This window comes from Ambystoma mexicanum, chromosome 2p (assembly GCF_040938575.1).
Source record: "Ambystoma mexicanum isolate Mex_15411 chromosome 2p, UKY_AmexF1_1, whole genome shotgun sequence".
Lineage (NCBI taxonomy): Eukaryota > Metazoa > Chordata > Amphibia > Caudata > Ambystomatidae > Ambystoma > Ambystoma mexicanum.
In genome coordinates this window covers 940,397,204-940,421,063 of record NC_090923.1, presented here as the reverse complement: position 1 = coordinate 940,421,063, position 23,860 = coordinate 940,397,204, and the positions used below count along the sequence as shown (strand labels likewise).

The 23,860-nt window shown below is 48.5% G+C and overlaps 1 protein-coding gene across 6 annotated transcripts in view; it reads right to left on the bottom strand.

Moving 5' to 3' along the window:
• Nucleotides 1-23,860, bottom strand: part of VASP (vasodilator stimulated phosphoprotein) — a 476,938-nt gene that overhangs the window by 34,131 nt on the left and 418,947 nt on the right. For 5 of the 6 annotated variants that reach the window (XM_069644704.1, XM_069644701.1, XM_069644703.1 and 2 more), the window contains 2 exons: nucleotides 20,394-20,450; nucleotides 16,042-16,114 (listed from right to left, as the gene is read on the bottom strand). In XM_069644704.1, coding sequence (XP_069500805.1) covers nucleotides 16,042-16,114; nucleotides 20,394-20,450 — 130 coding nt within the window. The remainder of the gene's footprint in view (nucleotides 1-16,041; nucleotides 16,115-20,393; nucleotides 20,451-23,860) is intronic. The other variant, XM_069644707.1, reaches the window with a different exon arrangement.

The following is a 23,860-nucleotide window of genomic DNA, read 5'->3' as shown; positions in this document are numbered from 1 at the left end:
GTGACAGCATCTTGTATGGGCAAGGCAGTTTCCTTGGTGGGGAAAGTGACCGTCTCAGAAGATGAATGGCTGTCAAGCCCACATTGGTGCCAACAGGATCAGTGTGACCGGTTACTGGTGCATCTTGTGAACTATCCTGTTGAGTAGGGGGAACTAGGGGAAAAGCATAAGCATATCTCCCTGACCATGTTATCCAGAGACCATTCCCTTTGGACTTTCCCAGTGGGTACCTGGAGGTTGTGCATTCTCCAGTATTGCAAAAAGGTTGATGTCTGGATAACCCCATTCTGCAAAGACATTGTGTAAGATGTGTTCTTGCAAGCACCACTTGTGTTATACAGGTAGCTGCAATTCTCTGCGGAGTAAGTCTGCCAGAAGATTGTGTTCCCCTGGAACATGTGGCAACAGAAACATGTGCTTGAGTGCCCATTTCCAAATGTTCTGAGACAGTTTGCACAGCACTGGAGAGCGAGTGCCCCTCCCTGTTCATTCAGGTAATACATGACCGCAGCGCTTTCTGTAAGGGCAAGAATGGTCTTCCTTGTAGCTGTGTTTGAAAGGCTTGTGGACTTTGAACACAGCAAGTAGTTCGAACAGATTGATTAGTTTGGTCGCTATTGATTGCGACTACATGCCGTGCGCCGTCTGTTCTAAATGGTGTGCTCCCCGTCCAGACATTGATTTGTCCATCGTGAAAATGGCTTCTACTGTGGGGATGCTAAAGGATTTCCCCTTCAGAAGGTTCTCCTTCGACCCCCACTGCAGAGACTGAACGAGGGCTGTCGAGACAACTACTCCATCATCCCACTGACCGCTTGCCTGACACCATTGACTCAAGAGCCTCTCCTGCATAGGACACAGACCGGTTTGTGGAACTAGACAGATGCAGGATGGCTTTCTGTAGGGTTACTGGATGACTGGCTACATACTGAGGGTAGGTATAATAATGGGTACTCCCAAATATTTTTTGTTAACGGGGGGACAAGTCTGTAGACAGGGAGGGTAAAGGAAATAGGAACAAAGTAGACGCCGCTCGAAGAACAACGCTGCATCGTTAAAACGTTCGAAAAAGACATCACGAGGTCGAGGGTGGAAGAAAACCTCCCGACACTGGAACTGGTCCATGATGGAGCCTCAGTTCTCTAAAGTGCCACTCATCACGTAAGGGACACTAGGCCGTAGATCAGGGGATTATTGAAGATACCCCCCAATTCCTTCTCCGTCATTTTCTCGGCCACTGATTTGGCTTGTCATACAGAATCAGGGTGAAGACGTTAAGCTTGTAGCAAATCATCACTGTCCTGAAGATGGCCCAGCACTAACCACTTAGACCACCGCAGACAACGATGGGACTATTGAAAGGGGCCGAAACATATGTCGACCTATAGAAAATTCGATTGTGTTTTTTCTTATTGTTTTCCCATATCAACAACAACTGATATGTTTTAAGAGATTGTTAACTTTTGCACCTGATTGTCACAGAATGTTTGCACCGATATGAATGGTATGAGTGAGATATGATAAAGCCTATGAACATATATATTTTTCTACAACATATTTTTTATAGAACATATTAAAGAGATTTATTGTTATAATTATTACGGGTCTGTTTATAAACTGTCTCTTTCCCAAGGCAACTGCTGCTGATTTTACACACCAGCCTTGCCGCACCTCTACCAGGTGTGCCGTTAGATCTTAGAGAGAGGGGTAGTCAGTCTGAACCTTTGTTCCTATTACATACTGAGGGGTCAGGAACAACATGTATTGATCCCTCTCGACTGAGGGGGAAGGGGAGCTCATCTTTTGTTCAGTTTCTAGGAGACTGAACTTGTTTGACTTGACTGGGGACTAGACTTTACTTTGCTGTTGATTGAGAACCCCAGGTTGAAAATAAGATCTACAGTCTTTTGGGTATTCTCCAGACACACCTGGTGCAAATGAGACAGTCGTCGAGATAAGGGTACACTGGAGTAGACAGCCTGCGCAGGCGAGCTCCCGCCACTGCTAGTACCTTGATTAAACACCCTCAGTGCTGGGCCAAATGCTGAAGGGGAGTAGGTTGAATTGATAGGGAGTGTTCTCTACCTTGAATCCGAGATTCTTTTTTCAATGTTGGCAGTGCACAGAAAGTAAGGAACAAGTTACTTACCTGTAACTGTTCTCCAGCATGGGTCTGGCATGGATTCACATGCTCATGAATATTCCCAGTCGTCAGGCCGGGGATCCTCGGTATAGAAAAAAAATCGGTATCAGTTTTGTTTCTGATCTGTCTTTCTTAGTAGTAACCAATCACTGGTCTCTGGGTCATACTGCCCCCAGCCAATGACTGCCCTCTCCCTAAGCCCCGCCTCCGGCAGCCATCCTCAGATTTGGTAGCACGTAAAGTGGCAGTATGACCAAGTGAAGAGCCGCAGAGGGGTAGGCGGGAGGGTTCGCATGTGAATCCATGCCAGACCCACGCTGGAGAACAACAGTTACAGGTAAGTAACTTGTTCCTTCTCCAGCATGGGGTCAGGCATGGATTCAAATGCTCATGAGTAAGAGAATACATAGCAGTACACACATGCACAACCACGGGAGGTGGCAACAGGCTCAACATTAAGCAATACAACAACTCAACATTAAGCATCTCTTACCTCCTCACCAGGCTCACCTTAGGCGAACAGGTTGCGCAGCAGTGCTTGGCCGACCCTGGACTCCTCCCTGGAGTCCCGATCGACGCAGTAGAATCTTGTGAAGGTGTGCGTCAACCTCCACATCGCAGCCCTGCAGATGTCCAGCAGGGGCACACCAGACAGGAACGCCGTGGTAGCAGCAATCGCTCTGGTCGAATGGGCTCTCGGACAGCCGGGCAGCGGTTGGTTTGCCAACAGGTGACAGTGCATGATGCAGCCGGAGAGCCATCTGGAAATGGAAGTCTTCGAGAGAGCCTTCCCTTGATTCACAGTCCCAAAGTTCACAAACAGCTGCGATGTCTTCCGAAAACTCTTTGTGCGGTCCACGTAGAACTTCAGCGCTCTAGCTACATCCAGCGAGTGCAAAGTCCTCTCGGCCTGCGACGAAAAGAAAACTGGCAACACCAAGGGCTCGTTGAGGTGGAAGTCCGATGGCACCTTGGACATAAAGGAGGGGTGCGTCCTCAGCACCACCCTCGTGTCATGAAAAGTCAAGTATGGAGGCTTGCAAGATAGGGCCTGGATCTCTCCCACTCATCGTGCGGAGGTGATGGCCACGAGGAAAGCTGTCTTCCATGACAGGAACTTCAAAGGCGCCAAATGCATAGGCTCCAATGGTCTCTCCCCCCCCCCCCCCCCCATGAGCCTGGTCAGCACCACATTAAGCTCCCAGGCCAGGGCAGGAGCCTTCACCGGCAGGAATGATCAGAATAGTCCCTTCATGAATTCTTTCACCAGGCGATGCGAACACAAGGACGCCCGTCCCGTAGTCCTGGTATATCGGGAGATTGCAGCCAGATGTATTTTGATGGAGGCGTGAGCCAGTCCAGCTTTGGCCAGCGACAGTAGGTACGGCAGTACTTGAGGGGCCGTAATCCGCAGGAGGGTTAATCTTCTGTGCACGGCACCAGACAGCGAACCTCTTCCATTTATGTCCGTAGCACTTGAGAGTTGAGGACGCCCTGGCCTTTGCAAGAACCTCTCTGCAGTCGGCCGGGATGTCGTACCCTCCAAACTCTCGTGCTGCAGGTGCCAGGCCTGCAAGTTCAGCGACTCCAGGTTGTGGTGAAGAATGGCGCCTCTTTCTCTGGAGAGAAGGTCTGCCTCCGTCGGCAGCTTGACTGGTGTGGACGTTGACGAGTCCAGAAGGTCCGGAACCGGATCTGTCTCAGCCACGCCGGTTCGACGAGGGTCATCCTGCACCGGGATCTCTTGAGCTGGTTGATAATCCGGAGCAGCAATGGAGGCGGAGGGAACGCATAAAGAAATAGGCCGTCCCAGGGGAACGAGAAAGCATCGCCATGCTCCTCGGCTGGGGGAACCTGCTGACGAACCTCCGGCACTTGGAATTCGTCGCCGTCGCGAAGAGATCGATTTGGGGTTCGCCCCATCGTCGGAACAGTCGATCCACTTGATCCTGGCGTAGTTCCCACTCGTGGCACGAGCGCAGCTCCCTGCTGAGTGAGTCGGAAATCGTGTTTTTTATTCCTGCCAGATGAAGAGGCACTAGGAACATCCGTTGGGCGACGGCCCAATGCCACAGTTCCTGGGCTTCCTTGGATAGGGCCTGGGACCTGGTTCCGCCCTGCTTCCGGATGTAGAACATCGTGGTGGTGTTGTCGGTGAAGATCCTCACCACCTTGCCCTTGAGGGATGGAAGAAAGGACCCGAGGGCCCAGAACACTGCGCAGAGCTCCAAGATGTTGATGTGGAGTGACTTCTCCTCCGGGAGCCAAAGGCCTCTCGCGTGAAGATCTCCGGAGTGCGCTCCCCAACCTTCCAGGGAGGCGTCCGTCGTCACCGTCACCTGGTGAGCTGGGGTCTGAAAGTCTGTGCCTGCCGACAGATGGGCGCGGGTACCCCACCACCGGATCACCTGACGGAACTTCTCGTTGAGGGATCCTGTCCTCGAAGCTGCCGGTCGACTGGACCCAGCGGGCGTCGAGGAACTCTTGTAAGGGGTGCATCCGAAGCCTGCAAACGCGCACCAGATAAATGCAGGAGGACATCATCCCGAGGAGGGACTTGATAGATCTTACCCTGGCTATGTCCGTGGCCAGCAGATGCTGCACCTTGCCCAGAATGGTCCTGGTCCTTTCCTCCGACAGCGAGACCAGCCGCTCCACTGTCGAGCTTGGCTCCCAGAAACAGGGCGACTTGCGACGGAACCAGATGGGATTTTGGAAAGTTGATGGAGAATCCCAGGTCCGTGAGCAGCTGGACGGTCTTCGCAGTGTGCTCCACGGCGACCTCCCTTGTCCTTGCCCGGATGAGCCAGTCGTCCAGGTAGGGGTAGACGTGGATCCCCTGCAGGCGCAGCCGTGCCGCCATCGGTGCGAGGCACTTGGTGAACACCCTGGGTGCCGACTTCAATCCGAATGGGAGGGCCTTGAACTGGTAGTGCCGCCCTTGGACCACGAACCTGAGGAACTTTCGGTGTCTTTAGAATGGGGATGTGGAAGTACGCATCCTCCAAGTCCAACGACGGCAGGAAAATCGCCCTCCTCCAGCTGTCCCAGCACGTGCTGGAGGGTGACCATACGGAACTTCTGTGCCTTGATGTACTTGTTCAGTCGTCGCAGGTCCAGGATGGGGCGCCATCCTCCTGTCTTTTTTACGAGGAAGTACCTTGAGTAAACTCCAGAGCCCCGAAGCCTCTTTGGGACGAGCTCGATGGCACCCTTCTTGAGCATCGCCCTTACTTCCAACAGTAGTTGAGGGTCGTGGTTTTCCTTCCTGGCCACGGGTGGAACGCGAGGGCACTTCTTCTGAAACTCAGGGGGCGTGCCCTTGGGCCAGGGCGTCCAGCACCCAACGGTCGGTGGAGATGGACTCCCACACGCTGACGAACCTCGCCAGCCGGCCTCCCACCGGGGTGCTTCGGTGGGGGCCCGACCCCACAGTCGGTTCAATCTTATTTGGAGGCCGCCTTGCCTCCTTGACCTCCCTGTCGACGACGACGGGCACCACATGACTTGCCGCGTCCCTGTAGGTCCCTTGGAGGCACCTTGTCTGCCTCCGGAGCTCTGAAAGGACGGCCGTCGTTGGAGCACCCCCAGTGCCTGGGCAGTCTCTGTCTGTCTTGATGGCCTGAAGGGACTCATCAACCGCCTTCCCAAACAGGTTGTTCCCGTCGAAGGGCATGTCCAAAACCTTGGTTTGTACGTCCTGGTGGAAATCCGTGGCCTTGAGCCACCCTCGTCTCAAGCAAACGCCGTTGTCCAACTGACGGAAACCGGTGTTGGCGATGTCTGTTGCCACTGTGATGGCATGGTCCGAAGCAATCTCACCTTCCTGTAGTATTTCAAGGGCCTCAGCCCTTTTGGCGTCCGGGAGGAAGTCCAACAAAGGGGCGATTTTGAACCACAACTCCCTGTCGTAGCGGGCTACGATAGCCACGGCCTTGCCCGCCTTGATAGTCGTCGCTGTGGACGAGATGATCCGTCCTTCCATCGTGTGCTTGCCGTCCGGCAGGTAAGTTGATGTCGAGGCCGATGCCCCCCCCAGCTTTCTTCTTTGCCACCACCGAGACGACCGAATACGGGGTAGGTTGTGCCCAAAGGCAGAAGGGGGCAGCGTCAGGGACCCGGTACTTCTCGTACCGGTCCCTCTTTGCCGACGCTGTGGCAGGGTTCTTGAGGAGGGCGAGCCCCTCATCCCAGATGTCATCAAGAAGCGGTACGGCGAGGACCGTCTTCCTTTTAGCCTCACGCCGTTGGTAAAGGAACCCTTCCTTCTTCTCTTCTGGGCAGAGCTGGAAGAGCTCGGATGCCCTGGAAATCATGGCATGAAAGGATCCAAACTCATTGGGCGGGGACGCCCGAGCACGGGGCGACGGGGGACACGTCCCGTCGTCGCCTCAGTCGTCATCTGTACCTGTCGTAGTCATGCCCGTATCATCCCCGTGGGTAGTAGCCTGGGGGGAAGGCAGAGCAGGCCGCAGAGGTGGGAGAGGTGGCGTAGGATGCGTCGTCCTCTTATGCGGTGGACTTTCCAAAGGTCCTGGCTCCGGTTCCCCCGTCGGGTCTGGTTCAGGTACCTCCGTCGGGGGGAGGGGCAACCTTGTCCTGATCTCCGAGCGTGAGGACTGAATCGGTGACAAAATGGCCGCTGAAGTGTCCTGCGGCACCGGAAACGACGGGCGCGAGGGCTCTTGAGGAGCCCCGTCGGCGACACTGTCGCTCTCGTCGTTGCCCTCGTCGGGATCCCTCCCGATGGGCTGGGCCTCTTCCACGACTTCGATGAGCTCTTCTTCAGAGGTCGTGTCCGTATCCACGATGGCCACCATCCCCTCCCCCACCTTCTCCAACAAGATCTTCGTGGGGGTCTTCTCAATGGGCCTGAAAGACGACTCCCTCACCGGTGGCAGGGAGACTCTGGGTCCTGAGGTCGCCTCCACTGGTGTAGCCTCCACAGGCTGAGCCAGGGCCGTGGCGACATCCTCAATCGAGGTTTTAGCAGGGTGAATTAAGGCCATCGTCACCTTCTGTATGCCTGGGGCCTTCACCTTGGGGGGAGGGTCCGAGCCTCGCTCCCCCTCTGCCGTAATCTTCGAGATCGACCGGGGCCTCTCCAGAAGCTTCGCCGGGTTCTCGGACTTCCTCTTACCCGAGCCAGAGCGTTGGCTCGTGGTTGATGGCGCCGGGGAGGTTGCGCCCTGCCTGGCAGCCAAGGAGCCCGACCGTTGGGCGCTCCCAGTGCCCGCGGACTCGCAGTGCTTAGCCTTTTGTTGGGCCCCCGTCGCCGGGGCGCCCTCACAGGACTTAGAAGACCGTTCGGACTTCTTTTTCTTCTCGCCTGACGGGCTCTTCCCTTCCAGCCAGTTGCCGAGACAGAGGTGGCGATCCTTCATGGTCCTCTCCGAAATGTTCCTACAAAAAGCACAGTCCTTCTCCGTGTGCGTCTTGTCCTCATGGAGACAGAGGCATAACGAATGCTCGTCCTCCTTGAAAACATTCTGGAGCTGGCATCCAGGACAGGTCCTGAACAGCTTACCGGGCGTCGAGCTTCCTTTCTCCTGGGCCATGTCTGGGCTAGGCCTCGGAACTTCTGGAATCCTCCAAAAGCGTAACTCGACAAAATCTTCACCCTTGAGGGGTGTAGAAAACTCCCCAACGGATCCCCGTTGATCGGATGTAGAAACAATGGAGCTTGAGGCTCTATTTAACCGAAAAATGAGAAAAATCTCCTGAAAAAAGCGCAAAACGCAGCAAAAGCTCGAGAGCTACAGCACGAGGACTCCCAACACTTGAACGTGTGGTCAAAATCTGAGGATGGCTGCCGGAGGCGGGGCTTAGGGAGAGGGCAGTCATTGGCTGGGGGCAGTATGACCCAGAGACCAGTGATTGGTTACTAAGAAAGACAGATCAGAAACGAAACTGATACCGATTTTTTTCTATACCGAGGATTCCCGGCCTGACAGGGAATATTCATGAGCATGTGAATCCATGCCAGACCCCATTTTGGAGAAGTATGCATCTTTCATAGCCAAGGTGGCCATGTAATCCCCTATTTTGGCAGTGGCATTACCGCCTGTAGTCTCGTCATCCTGAACCTTTGAGGCTTAACATACTTGTTCTCAACACGTAGATCTAAAACAGGGTGCATGGTTAGATCCTTTTTTGGGAACAAGGAAGTATATTGAATAAATACCCTTGTTTACCTGAAGATCTGGGACAATCTTGATCGCTCCCTTCTGCAGCATGATCTGTACTTCTTCCAGCAGGATGTGGAGATGTTCAGGAGAGTCTTCTCCTTTTCAGCGGGTGGATCGAAGAATTCTATACAAAAGCCGCTGCTGACTGTTTTGAGGACCCACCGATCTGAGGCTATTCCCTCCCATGCATGGGTGAAAGATGTTAATTGTCCCTCCCACTATAGAAACATGGGAGGGGACCTGGGCCAGAGTAATTTGCTGGCCGGGGGCAGTAGAGCCTCTGGTTGCTGAATTTCTTCCCCTACCCTTGCCACTCCGAAATCCCTGTTGAGGGGTATGAAAGTTACCAGATGTGCCCTGGCTAGAATACCAGGGAGATCCTCCAGTTCCGTAGGCACCTTGTGCTGAGCGGGGAAAGGATTGCCCGCAAAAGGGCCAGCAGGTATTAAACACTGTGCGTTGAACAAATGGATTGGTCAAGATTCTATTCAGAGGCTTCAAAGTTTCATAGTCCTTCTTTGCAGTTTCAAAGGCTTTGCTTTGTCTACCACTTTGCCGAAGAGGGCAGCGCCTTCCACAGGTTCATTAATCAGGGATCCCTGTGTATCGGGCTTGAAACCAGAATTCTTTAGCCATGCATGGCGCTTCAACAGGGTGCCTTCCATTAGTACCTTCCCTGCAGTCTGACAAGCCCAGGATATTATATTTTATTAGATATTTTGCATCACTTGACCCCCTTAGTGTACCACTGCCAGAAGCTGTGATCTAGTAGGGTGTGGAACATTCTACCGGCTTTCGTGCACTAGTCTCCACTGTACCTCATAGCTAGCAAGGAGTGTTAGCTACGCAGGTACTGTAAGCATCAAACTTAGTGATGCGCTTTCCAAGGGTATAAAGCTTCTTGCAATCCTTGTCTGGGGGAGACTCAGACAAGGACAGTGGAACCCCCACACGTTTTCTGTTTGTGGTAACAACCAGGGAGTCTGCAATTGAATGTCCTCTGATGTAAAGTGGATCAGAAGGCGTGGGGCAAAACATTTTCTCGACCCTTGGCTTGAAGGCCTGAGTAAGGGAGGTTGTGAGCAAGGAGGGGGCAATGCGCTTTTTTGACCGTTCAAAAGCAGGATGGCCTGACTGACGGGGACTTTCCCTTTCAGGATATCCTCAATGAAATCCAAGTCAGGCACATACTCCTGTGTCACAATCTTAAAGTGGTTCACAGCCTTCCAGAGGAGGGTGTTGAACAGCATCTGATCACCTATTAAACAGAAGGGGATAAGATTTCCAAACTATGCCGACGACACGCAGTTGTTGATCGAGTTAAGTGGCAACTATGCGAAGGATCTGGGAAAATTCAAGACACCTAGGAAAGATTGGATGACAGCTAATTGCCTTTGCTTGAATAATGCTAAGACCGAAATGTTGATATTTGGATCCCCTCAAACTAAAAAGAAGTTGGACTCACATTTTGCAAATGTCTTAATTGATGGTCATTGTATTAAAGCACAAGACAAAGTCAAAACCCTGTGCATGGTATTGGACTGTTCACTTGGTGCCGACGCCAAGGTGGAAAGTAGTCAAAAATTCCAGTATCATCTTAGACTATGGAGGCTTGTGAAATCTTATTTCACAAGCATGAACGGTGAAATCTTAGAACATGCCATTAAAATGCCCAGGTCAAACTAATGCAATGTACTTCTGTGTGCAACTAATAGAAACTGTATCAATAAATTGCAAATACTCCAAAACGATGTGGTACGCATTGTGAAAAATATTTCCTAGAGGACACATTACTTCCGTGAGGAGGGAAATTCATCGGCTCCCGGTTGCGTCACAGATCCACTTCAAAAACTCAGACTATGACACAAATGTATTCAAGTATCAGCTACTATCTATCTTAAGTAATGCCTTACCATGCAACAGGGAAGAAAAACGAGATCCACTGACACTTTTTGGCTCATTTGCCCTAAGGTGAAGCGAACAAGAGGGAAACGACAATCGTTTCCCCTCCCAGGCTTCACATGCCTGGAATGAACTACTAGTCACTCTGAGAAAGTAGACCTGCCTCCTTACCTTTCGCAAGTGACTTAAACATTCTTATTTAACTAACTGTTTCTCTGTCCTGACGTATTAGCAGATTTGTACGTCTCTATGTTGCGAGTCCCTTAATGTATGCCCGGATGCCTCCGGGCTTCGGCGCGTAACAAATAAGCAAATAAATAAATGAGCAAATAATTGCTGAACCTCCCAGGGGTGAGAGACTGAAGAAGCGTCCAACAATATATGGACTGCTTGAGCCTCATGGGCAGAGGTAGTGGGCCAAGTTCCCTAGTCATCAGCGAAGATCCTATGAAACTGGGTCCCGGGAGACATCTGGATCCGAGACACAATTGACATTGCATGGGTCATATTGATTATCATGGGAATTATCCTGGGGAGCATCAGAAAAATGCCTTGTAGGAGAGGAAAAACTAGCCCAAGAGTGGCGCCTTGGGCACTATAATGGCGTCGGGCAGTCATCCAATTTCCCAGAAAAGTCAATACATTCCGACATTTTGATCATGAAGGCCTCACACCTTTCTATTCTCCATGCAGAGAAAGAGAAGTGTTCAGGAAGGGGCAAAGGCGAATCAGATGGAACAGGGTCCTGTTTTAGGGCCTGTTGAGGTTGGAAAATACCCTACAGACAAAGGGAGGCCTTCTTGGGGCAAGAGCCATGAGTATGGGTCTGGGAAAGTCTCTCTGTAGTTGAGTGTTCGACGACTCCGCAATATGTGCTGAAATTTAAGGGTCAGCGCCCCGTTAGGCTGAAGCCTTGGGACCCTGTGCTGCTGCAATAGCAAGGGTGCAGCATGCCCTGAACCGCCAGGATCTGTGGGCCACGCCAAAACTTTCAACAGGCCTAAAGGCAAGGATGGGTTTTTTCGATTAATCAGTGGAAGGAGGCAGAGGGGTTGTGTGCTTGGCCTTAACAATTGCATGTATTTGATGGCAGACTCCACGGTTACGTCTTCAGACTCCAAAACAGAGCTGTGGCTACTTCTGGACTCCTCATCCGAGACGATGGCGGGAGAGTGACTCGTGGCCTGCATGCCGTTGGCCGACCACTGCTTTTGTACGCCAGTCCTTAATGTTTTCTGGCCGAAAGACTTTACAGGCCTTGCAACGCTGCTCATCGTGGTCACTAGGGAGACTTCCGGGAGTATCTTTTTAAGGAAATGTGCTGTTACAAGAAGGGCAACATTTTAAAAAGGAGTTTGCTCCATAATGGCAAAGAAAAGCAGCCAGATGAGAAAAGTAAGAGGATCAGGGGTAGAATAGAAAGTATTCTCAGAGTAGTGTAGAGAAAGGGGTCTCCGCTCTCCTGACTGTATGGCCGGGCCTGAGGGCCATGGCCGTTGAGTCGCTAGAGACAGCGAGGGTTGCCGAGCGGCAAAGCATTAGCAGCCAACGAAGCGGGTGGAACAGTCAAGAATGTCCATTCATGGGTGCGTCAAAGACGCAGCAAATAGCAATATTATCTCAAAATATGAACTATGCATAAAGTGACATCCGAGAAAGGCGGAAACAATCTGGGGGAAGGGGGCCTCAATGCGTGAAAGATTTTGGGTACACTACACGCCACGTTAGGGATCCAGTCACGCCCATGGCAACGTCCCTTTTCAATCTTCGAAAAAAAAGATGCAATACCCTGCGATTACCACTAGATGTCAGACTATATGCACAGCATAAGATTCTAAGCAGATTCACAAGCATCAGAAATAGGTTTTCTAATTGCGTGTTGTGTAAGATCATCTGCTTGTTTAATTTCTTAGTGAGTGTTTTGGGTCTAGAATACATTTTTGTACTTTCCTTTCTAAACTGAATTATTCATGCTTCACTGTGCGGACACATTGTGGACTCCTGACCCCACTCACGCTCTCCTGAGAATAGCCTTCAGCTCTCCATGTTTATATTGATTGTGTTTTGTTTAACCTCTCAGAGTTACCCTAGGGTTGCCTCCTAAATTCTGTCCATCAGGCCAGATTTTTTAAATCCAGCTAACACGTTTCCACCAGTCAATCCTTTGTTTGTCCCACAGGGTTCACATCTCTCCCCTATTCTGTTTAATGTCAGACTGTCAACACGCCGGTGCCTCCCCACTCCTTTTGCTCAATCGCTCAGTATCTCCACAGTCCTACGCTGATGACACCCACATTTATATTAGGATATCTCCAGACCAACTTTGACATCCACTTGCAGGATCCAGATCTGTATGCAGGAAAACTATTTAGCTAAACTGTGCCAAAACAAAATGCATCTTCGCTGGCTGGAAAGGGCATCCACCCACCACCAACATTGCTAGGTTAACCCCCTTGCTTTTTCTATCAATGTAAATGTACAGGATTCTCTCCCAAGATGTTAAAATGTTAAGGTATTTGTAACGCGCACCGTCACCAACAGAATTGTTCCCCAGGCGCTCAGGCGGATCTGCAAACGAGAAGGTGGGATGGGTTAGTAGGTGAAGTGGGAGTAGGATAGTGAGAGGAGTGGTGTTCTGTTGGCAGCTTCAAATCAGTATACACCGGGTGCTGAGCTTTGGTGCGAGTATCGGATCGATGTCAGTCCTCGTGTGATGTTGGTGCGGCTTGTGTTGCGGTGTTGTGAAGTGTGTGTGGGTTGTTGTGCGAGAGATGATTGTGTGAGATTTTTGAGTGAGATAAGTCTGCAGAAATGCTGAGTTGTTTGTTAGTGTGTTATATGAAGTTTAACATACTAACATTCAGAACTCGTTCCGAGTGTGGCGCTTGCTAATCCTCCTAATCTCATCAGGATGGGCAAAGGGGTTACGCCTGGCAGGGTTTTAGGTTTGTGCGAGGCGCTCCCTGTGCTCTTCTAACGCGCTCTGTAAGTGTTCCTATTCTGATGGAGTGAGTGTTGTGGGTTGGGGTTTTAGTTGGTGCGATGCACTCGCTGTTCTATTCTAGCGAGCTCTGTAGGTGTTCTAATGCTGACGGATTGATTAATGTGAGTTGGGTGTCTGTTGGAGCAGGTAATATGGGTTACTGCAAATAATTGCTTTTTCTTTTCAGAAATCCCTAGCCGATCACTCCACTGCCGTCTCATCAGCATAAAGCCTTAGTGATAGGTGCAGAAATTACCACTAGGTTGGACTTCACCAATTCCCTACTCGCTGGCCTTTCATGCCTGCAAGATGCACTACCTAAACATGACCACGTCTCAGCCTCAACCACGCCTCAGCCTCAAGAGCTCTCCCTAGCTTGCAGCATCAGGGTGTATTTGCCTTAAAATTGCTTAATGCTCAATGCCAGTTTAGGATAGCGCCCAACTATCAGTGTCAAAAAAGCACTCCCTACTCGCCTATTCCACTTTTGCACGGAAGTGATACAGGCATTATAATTTCCTAAGATTCAAACGCGAAGCACTGGGAGGTGGAAGCTTTGCTGTACAGGAAGCCTCCACAGGGATTTCTTTCTTCTAAGCAGGAGGATCCTCGACTATCACCTTTTCACTCTTGGCAGGCCCAGTAAGTTATTCCAGGGCCCCAAGAGACTGACTGCTTGTATTCTGTTGGCCAAACAGGTGTACTCTGCCAGCTGTGGCACACTGTGCCAAAGGTGCTTTGTCAGAAATTGGAGTTCTGTACTTTTTGCAACATAGGACCAGAGATCCAAAACAGTCTATCTGGACTTCATGACTCCGCAATTATATTCCTGTTCCAGTGATGTTAGAAGCGTTCTTTTCGGTTTGGCCTTCACCGTGTAAACACTTCATCATCAGTCTTAGTTTTTATCATCTAATGTTTTTAACACCTTGAGAGGGGGTCATGCAACAGTAAACAAATATTTTATGATTTGCAATTGCAGGTATGGGGATGTGAGCAGCGGCTTCTACACAATAGGCAACGAAGCACTAACCCACCCCCATTATGGAGATGCAAGAGCCCAGTAAAAACTGGAGCGCTCCCTCAGCTAAGTGTGCCGCTGAGGGAGTACTCCTGGGTTGTCCTTGGGTGCAGTAACTCGGCTACACATGGGCATTGAACCATGCAAGGTCGGGGTGTTTTGCGTCCCCAGCCTTGCATGGTCAGTGGGCCAGGCAGAGTTGGGTACTGTACCCTCAAAATGCCTAGGCGGTCCTCCTGCAGTTTCCGGCCTGTAGGGTTTGCGGGGAGGGAAGCAGTTGTGGAGTTAGCTGGAGCCCAACAGGTAAGTGTTTTACTTTATTTGTAAAAGTATATATATGCGTGCATGTATGGGAGTGATTGTGTGTGTGAGGATGTAATGCTTTTGAATGTGTAGGTGCCTGCTGAATGTGTTGCGAGTGAATGCATGGCTTAACGGGAATCTTCGTTACTCTTAGTCCTACTCCACCTCATCACAGTACTTACATGAGGCCACCCACCTCAAGTACTGGGAAGTGGAAGTTGAAGGTAATTAATTGGTGCATAAGAGTTAAGGAATGCTGCGGATTGCTTGAGGGTATAAATGGGGAATCTATGCGAGTCCGTTTTCGTTTTTAATCAGAAAAATTTGCACGGCGGCAGGAAGGAGGGGCATGAAGGGTGGGCATCAATGATAAAGCAAGGTTAAGTGATAATACATGGCTAGAATGGCATTTTGGTGCAGGCAGTCGAACATTTCTTAATGTGACATACTTTTTTTACTTGGCATCTATGATAAAACAAACAAAAGTGTTATTAGGGGTGTATACTGGCCTACAATGCAGCAGCCAGTTTTTAGATATGCTTTCCTATTGCGACATTGCATTTTTTAAGGCAAAGCCAATAGGAATATGTTCTCACTGCGGGTTGAGGGGGCACTAACCTATTGGCAGAGCCAGCTTGGACAGGTTTTTAAATATCATTATTGGCATTGTGACACAAAGCTAACTGCAGTACTGGCAAAGATTGGTGCAGCCAGCATGGAAATATATGGGCACAGCCAGAATGACATTTTTACACTTGCATGTATTGTGAGGAAAGGCATCATGAAAATGCATTGTGAAATGCAACTGTGCACGGTTCGTGGCTGGCCTCTGTTGCATTTGTTCATGGTAAATGGTCTGGAGTTTTACCCACTTATTTTACAGAGTAAGCTGTATAATGCAGCATTTTGACCCATTATTCAAAATAAATTCCCCGGGGGCAATGAGAGGTGGAGAGGAGAACCCCAAATGGTTCAGGCTTGGCTGCTGACATATTTGTGGAATTTTTTGTGGCAAATATTTTCACCCCTTCAATTATAAAATGTTTTTATAAAAAATAAAATCAACTAATCATTAGCCGCCATTGAAGGATTGCAGGGCATATCATTGCAGACCAGAGAATGGGCAAGGGTATGTTGAGGGGGGACGGGGTGGTGGTGTCGGTGGGTGTAGAAGAGAATGGGGAAGGGAGGTTTAGGTTTTTTCTGGATGGGCAATATGGCACAACTGAAGACACAATGCTTGTCTGGTGGAGCATACAAAACAGGAACATATTACACTCTTGGAGTGTGTGTGTATTCTGGCACATATGAGTTAGGCATAGTCACCAAGTGTAGGTGAGGGGGGGTAGACACTCTCTGCGTTGTCCAATTCATCACTGCGACACAATGGAGAACAGGTGACTGGAACGAGTGCTGGTGTGTGACTGAACCATGCGGCTCTGCAGCTGTGAGGGGGATGCAGCCCATAACAGCCTGCATCTGCCAGCGTGTTGGTCATTACCTGTTTTACCCTTTCCAGTTCAGAGTCATCCGTGCAGGTCAAAACCTCGCTGCTGCTTGCTGCAGATTTCATCCTACAAACAAATCACAAAACAGTAATGACAAACTTTCTTCTGGGGGAGGGGAGGCAAGAGTGGAAAAGCAGGCATAGAACAGAAACAGTAAACAATACAGCACATCATTAGTGGGCCTCTAAAATGTGAGAGGACCACTTACCTGCTACTCTCTCGCGTTGGACACTGGTGTCCGACTTCACACCAGTGGTCTGCAAGACGACCTACCTTGTGAGTGAGAAAAAGGAGCCAACAGCTACATGGCAGAAGGACACAAGAGAATGAATGAAAGGGAGGGGAGCAGAGCAACTTCATGGGGTTGGGGGGCAGGAGAATAGAAATGCAGATGGACCGCAGGTTAGTTGGCAGCAGAGAGGGAGACAGCAGACACACAACACAGCAACTCCCAGTGTTAGCAAGGTTAACTAGGATACTGAAAGCCAAGTTCTTCGTCAAACAGAGTTCAAAAGCTGCACAGGTCTGCAGAGATTGTGTTAAACAGGCTATTTTCCACGAATTGGGAACAGGTATATGTATAGAAATTGCGTCAAGGAAATTGAAAATGTGAGCGGACAAGAAACAATGCAAAGATCTCAGTGCCCTCAGTCAAGGGTAGGGCTCACGCGATGAACTATAATATACTCGAAGACACAAGGATCACACCCAGCGTGAGCCCTGAAATGGAGAGTTGGGAAGAGGTGCAGAAAGGGAGACAGACCAGCTGACCAAGAGCACACTAGATCAAAGATCCAGCACCAGCATTTCGCATTCCATGTAATATCCCAAATTCAAGCATGTGGGCCACTTACCACAAGCCCACAGTAGCCAGAATCATTCTACCCTTCACAACAAAATGAGTGACAATCCCACCAAGTTCACTCCAAGGTTAACAGATTCCCGGTGACTACACAACCGAGACAAAGACAAGGCACTAGCACAGCACAGAGCCAAGAGCACCCAACAGAGCACCCCAAAAACCACAGCTTCTCCATGCAACTGGCCGACCTACGCAAGAGCACTGGGGCACAGCTGCAAGCTCCACAGAATGGGCCACGGCATCAGTTTATCATGTAATTAAACTGTCTTAGTATGCAGTTATTTTCACGGTGCAGTTTCATATGTGATGTGAATGGGTAAATGGGTTTTGCCTTATCCTAGTCCCTGCTATGTAATGTGTCCTTTGTGGGCTTAAAACTATGTCCAAAGCAACACTTAAATGCATTTTACATTTCCAGAATTTTTAGAGTAGTATGGCGTTGATGCAAGTCTCATTCTTAGACTTGCATATGGCTTCTCCTGGAACGTCTTTTTCTGGTATTACCCAAATTGGTCGAACACAATTGTTCGAATGACCGAATGTCAAGGGTCCGAATTGACCTTTGCACAGTTGAGATATATCTCTCAATTGACCTTCACAGTTCGGTCAATTGTGCAAAGGTCAATTGTAATTCGAACAATTGTAGTTGGAACAATTCGTATACAACCCTTTTTCGGAATGTCCAAAAGCAGCAAATGGGACAGGTGCTTTGATCGTTGAATGTTGTATTCAAGCAATATCCCAACGTACTTCTGTCTGGGATTCACAGTATGCAAGCGTTTGAAAGCTTTTGGAAAGAATAGAAGGTAACCAAATTGTTTGCTTACGATAAAAAGCTGGCATGACTTAACGAAGGACGGATTTGATCTTAGTATTGCCTTATGACTTTGAAAGAATGACTGAATGTTTTATTAACTGACTCATGGATTGAGTGAGCTACACGTGCCAGGGAACTGGCTTCAACAAATGTAACTTTCCACAGACAGTAGTTAAACACATTCATGCATTGATTGAAAAGGTGTCCTCATCCTCATGGAGTTCAATGGGAACCTGGTGTCCTAGCGGAGGAAATGGTGATAAGCTTCCTGGGCTTCTCTGCATCATTCCGGTCACTAGTGTAGGTGACGGCTAGAATAGACACGCAAGATGCCGCATGGCAAAGGTGGTGCTGATTTTCCACACCATATACACATATGAAGTCCATCTTAGTCTAAAGCATTTTCTGGGCCTTCACATTCATACATGTGAGTAATTAGAAGTCCTCACATTCTAGGACTTTTTGACCAGACCAGCTCTAGATTTGAAGCTGCCACTAATTGTGGTCTACAAGCTTTTAGCCAGGGGGTATTTTCATATGGAGGCCTACTGATCTTTTTTCAATATCATTCATTGTAAAAGGAAAAAGTAAAATAACACAATCTAATGAGATAAAGATTGCAAAAATACAATAAAAGTAAAAAGTAAAATACAATCTTATGAGACTTTTCAGAAATTACTTGTTCTTTGTAAACAAATAACTTCTGAATAAGTAATAATTATGAGGCAAACAAGTGTATGGTTTGTCGCTTGAGTTAAGAACCTATATTTATTTGGTTTGCCTTTTCTGGTCCTCCCCATTTTTTTTAATGTTCAAAAACAAGACAGTCAGTAACTTTGTTCAGTATGGTTTAGAGGTTTCTGCCTCTTTCCATGATGGTTGCTACCAGCATGATGTAGCTAGTGTAAGAAGTGCATCATTTGCTATCACTTCAAGGTTGTCTGCACAGAGCAGGAGCATCTTTTCTCTGTGCAGGGCTCTAGATTCTCAAAAGAAGGTTCCATGCAAATACTGAAGCTAACATTCCATTAAAATATTTGGTAGTTTTCTGCCTTAAGAAAATTGTGAACTACTACCTCTTGTGGGAGAGAAGCCAATGTTTCGCCAGGTATCTTGTGATAGTTGAGGAGGGCATACTCACACAGTGATAACATCGCTACTTTCAAGTGGTGAGTGAGCCATTTAAAGTTTCCCAGACTGTTTCAGGGTTAGATTTTTGCAGTGCGAGTGAGCAACCCATCTCTGCCCCCGGAGCATACATAGGCTTTAGGCATGGTGGTATTGGTGGCAGATGGAATGGAGGCTGGTCAGGTGAGATTCCCACTTCCTACTAAAGCACCAACACGGACAGCGGAAACAGTGAACGCAGCACACATATGCAGGAACAAATCAGGTAGAGGCCTGGGGGATCCAGAACGCATGGGCCGTGGGGGTGGGGAGAGGAGACTAATTGATGTTCTGGTTTGGGGAGACCCTGCACTTTCAAGAAACGCCAAGACCCTAAATCACTCCACTTCCGTCACCATTCTTACCATGCGGATCGCTGCCCAAATCAGAGCTAGCTACATCTACTTCAGTCGAGCACGTCAGCAAGGAGACACCAACTAAGACTCAGACTCCAAACTCACCTCTTAAAGTGACCACATTTGAGAAGCCAAGTAAGGATGAATTGCCAAATTACTGGAGCCTGATGCCTACAGGCACACCGGAGCAGTAGGAGTTCCCTATAGCCCTTGCATTAGGTCTACACTCTTCCCACATCAGTAGAGGTGATCAATTCAAAGGAGGCACTAGTGAACCCACATGGAGACAATGTTCCAGATACTGCGAAGACCAATGCAGCCAGAGTAACCAAGTGTCACTGGAACAACTCGATGCAAAGATGGAGTTACCACCTGCTGTACAAACACTGCACATACACTGGGTCCTGCTGCACAACACTGCAAGGGCTCTAACTGTGTTACAAACAGTACAAGGACTCCACATCGGTTTGCCAAATAATCCTAGGACCCAGCACCTGCCATACAAGCTATAAAAGAATTCAGCTCTTGCAGTGGAGGCTGGATAATATCTGACAGCACAAATCTCTAGCTGTGAAATACTTTTGGGGACTAGCTCATTATGCCTCCCATCACACAACACTGGCAGGAGTCTGCTCCCTAGTTTCACGCTGCAAAAACAGGCGCAGAGACAAGCTTTCTCTGTTAAGATCTGAAGGGTACAGCTTCTGGGGCTCTTGCTGTACATAATTGGCACAAACGTAGCTTGTAGGACTTCTAGTTGTACAATAAATGCAAGAGTGCATTTTGTATTTCTGCAATAAAAGAAGTGTAGCCACTCATCTCATGTGCCCTCCATTGTTATATTCCGTGCATGGACATCTACTGGGAACTACCACTGTACACATGCACTTTACTGCAGTATGTGCCCACCCTGTCAGCAGGGGCTACCTCTGTTGCCTTGTTATTATCCTTGGTGCACAATCCATCTGGTGGTTGTTCGGTCCCCTCTCTTTCCTAGTACTCTCCCCACCCCCTAGTAATCTCCCCTGCACTAGGAAGGGGAGGGGTGTCCTCATCTCCTCTCCTTGCCCCAGTGCCATGTTTTTGGATCTCCAGAACCCAGACCAGATATGCCCTGGGGCACATGGGGAAGCATAGCAATACCTCGGCAGGGTTTGTGCCGGACTCAGCGATTCACTGCTCCTCTGGATGCTGGCATTCCTAAAGGAGATAGAGAGGTACGAATAGGGCATAAGAAAAGTCGGCGACAGCACCACCACAGCCTCACGACCTTTCCACAGATGGGGGTGAAACCAATATCCATGTTCCACACACATCCACATCCCATCCTACTGCTAAATAAATAAAATAAGCCACTCACCTTATGTAGCAGATCCCATGCGCTTAGACCCAAGCCAACTCCATTCACAATAATTAAGGAGTAACCTTAACTTTACAACTGATTTGGCAAAGCCCAAAAGCAAATTATCAAGAGGTGAGGGAAATGAAGACTCCCCTGTCCTCACTTGCATGCCCAGTCCTCCCATCCAAGCCAGGTCAATGCTTTATGAATCCCTGTTTTCCTTATGCCTCAGTTCCTGAGCAGCAGCTAACTAGCAGGATTGCTTGTGCACTGTTGGAAGGATGTGTGCTTATACATGCAAGTGTTGTGGCTTAACACACGACTATTAACACACCTGTACTCTTAGCTTAAGACATCTTCACTGAAGATCAGGGCAGAAAACAAATTATAAAGCATTAGCATGCATCAACATGGATCTGCTTAATGGGTCCCAAGGCCAGTTTCCAGGAAAACGTGATTGCAGAAGGCATAAAGGGTAGTGCAAATGGCAGCTAATGTGCCATTGACGATGGGCATTTCCCTCTGAAGAAAATAAAGCTACAATGGCCCCAACAAACATGGCATAAGTGTCTTCACGAGACATGCTCCACTGGGTGATATAGCACTTGGTGACGGGAAATTGAAGTTGTGCAACTCAAAACCCTGGATAAACCCCAATTCCCAAAGGAGGCAAAGGGTACGAGACCTTGGGTGACTGCTTTCCTGTGTAGTGAAAGGTTTATAGATTGTTTAAGTTCTAAAAAAACATTTTTTAAAAGCTGTCAATGCACTTTACAGAATAGGGATTGTAGTTGCGGCTAAACTAAAAATGGAGTTAAGTAATCCATTGGAAATAGTTTTAACAATGTTTTATATTGCTGTATGAATTGATGAAGATATGTTTTTGATTTGTTTGCGCTTAGGATTATATGGCAATGATTGTTTGTGAAAGGTTTCGTTGAAACTAAATCACATTAAATTATAAATAAGTAAACAAGAAGCATCCCTTCTGCTCTTGAGGTACTGCAAGCAGTTTAGGGGGGGGAGGGAAGAAGGGAGCAATACAAATCCCCAGACTGATATGGTATGCTGGGAAGGAATGAGCACAAGATATGCCTTCAGACCAAGGTTGAGTTTAGCAGAACCTAAAGGCACTATAGCCTTGGTAAGCGGATGGACTCAATTGTATTGGCACAGGTTGACATTGTGGGTTATGCAGCAATGGCTAGATCCCACGGTTATTGGCCTCGCAGCAGACCGAAAAAGTGGACTAGCCATTGTTCTAATTAGTAGTGCAACATGGCACGGACTGCACAGCATGCATGCAGGCCTATATTTCAGCCATATTTACACAAGGGTCAACACTTGGATACCAGTGCATGCCAAGTAATGGAGGAAATCACGAATATGAGAGTGGCTCTAATGCTTCAAAGTCCAACAAACCACTAACTATTGTGCAGAGGTATGACTTTACTCTTGATGCTCATGGAATGATAAGTTGTTCGTGCAAGTGTTAGTTTCACCTTTTGGAAGTAGGACACCAGTAAGGCATAAACTGTGCTCAGTGCAACTCCTTTTGGGTGCAGGGGGAAGGGGGAGACAGGTCCATAGTAGAGACCGCAAAGCCCTGAACCTCAGTAAGCAACTGAAGTACATGTCCAGAAAAATAAGTATTTTTCATGACTGCCGATTCGAAAATCTAGTTCGGTGTGTCAAGTGCCTGCTGATGAGAATGGTATGCATCCTGAAGGCCAAAGGCTAGTATGGCCAAGCCTCAAACTTTCAATCTTTTTAGCTTGAAGAGGGAGTACGTTTCAGTTACATGATCATAAGTCATATCACTCATGCACAGGGAGACCAGGTGGTTTGTGATGTGTACTGTAGATAATGGTCAATATATCATGAACATACACCAACGAGTGTGAAGCATGCATGTTAGAAACTGGAAGAGGCCTTGACAGCCCATCGTGGTGTTGGGAGACCGGCATCCTCAGGCACCAAGTGATGACTAGGACTGGGCCAGACCACTGGTTGGAGGGGGGGTCTTCCTTGTAGCTCTGCTTGCTGACATACATGGCTTTACTTTTAATTGCAGGCACCCCGACAATTCAATTAACAAACACCAACAACGGGCTGACCAGGCAGCATGGCATTGATGGTCAGTTAAGTTGCCCTCCGCCGCCTTAGCCTGGATTGCAATCATCACCTCCCTGGTGTGTTATAGGCATTTCTGGTGGTGTATTGTCTCGTGTTACTGTTGGGATACAAGGGTGGGTGTGGGTTTTTCCGCAGACGCATTTTAGAGTCTGGGTTTGGAGCTAGACTTGGAGGGGATGCCAATTGAGTGAACAGTACACTTGGAAGGGAACTATTAAGCCAACAAGGGAATGGTCCTTTCCCGGTCACAGAAATAAGACATCTCATCAAATTGCTACTGAGACTGTCTTTCAAGTCGTTACGAGAAACCAGGACTGGCAGTCCTGGCAGAGACTATTTCAGCAAACCTACATGCATATTTGTGAAGTGAGATTTTTGTATCAATGCACATAATTAATACCATGTTCTCAGGTTCTGCTTCCCCCACTTAGATTCGATGTGGTTGGGAAAAGTAAGAGAATTAAGAGGTGATGTGCAGTACAGCGCTGGCTGTTCCAGAGTTAGGGGGAATGTCGGAAAACGGCTAATGCAAGAAGTCCGATTAGGCAGTTAAGTGAGATGAAGAATGTAACCACTGATCAGGAAAACATGCCTGGAGCCCTGGACTGAGCCACTGGATGGAAGAGAGGGCAACGGACAAAGGATGGTCAACATTAAAGTGGGACAAAAGGTGAGGAAACAATGCAGTTCTAACACAGATGGTTGCCAAAGTGAGCAAAATTGCCTGGTGTTAGGTGGGGGCAGAAGGTGGAACCAAGTACTATATTTTTGGTATGAGTGTGGAGGATGGGTAAAAAAGTAAAAAGACAACAAAAAAAAAAAAAAACCTTGCCGCCATCTAATTTCAAGCAGTACAGACTGAAAAATGGCAGTTTTAGGTCTGGCTTGAGAGCTTCGCCTCTCTGCACAAGTTCTTGAAGATCCTTCTAAGAAGAAACTCTGGTGTCAATCAGCTGCTCTGTTCTGCAGAAAGATCATCAGAAAGGATCAGTTCTAGTGGCAGCCATTTTGAAGGAGTGAGCTGGACTGTTTTAGTATGTTTGTCATCTGGCTAATTTACTAAATAATCTACATTTACAAAGCTCGACCATTTGGCTTTGCCAATACTGGTTTCCATTTGTTCAGCTCCACC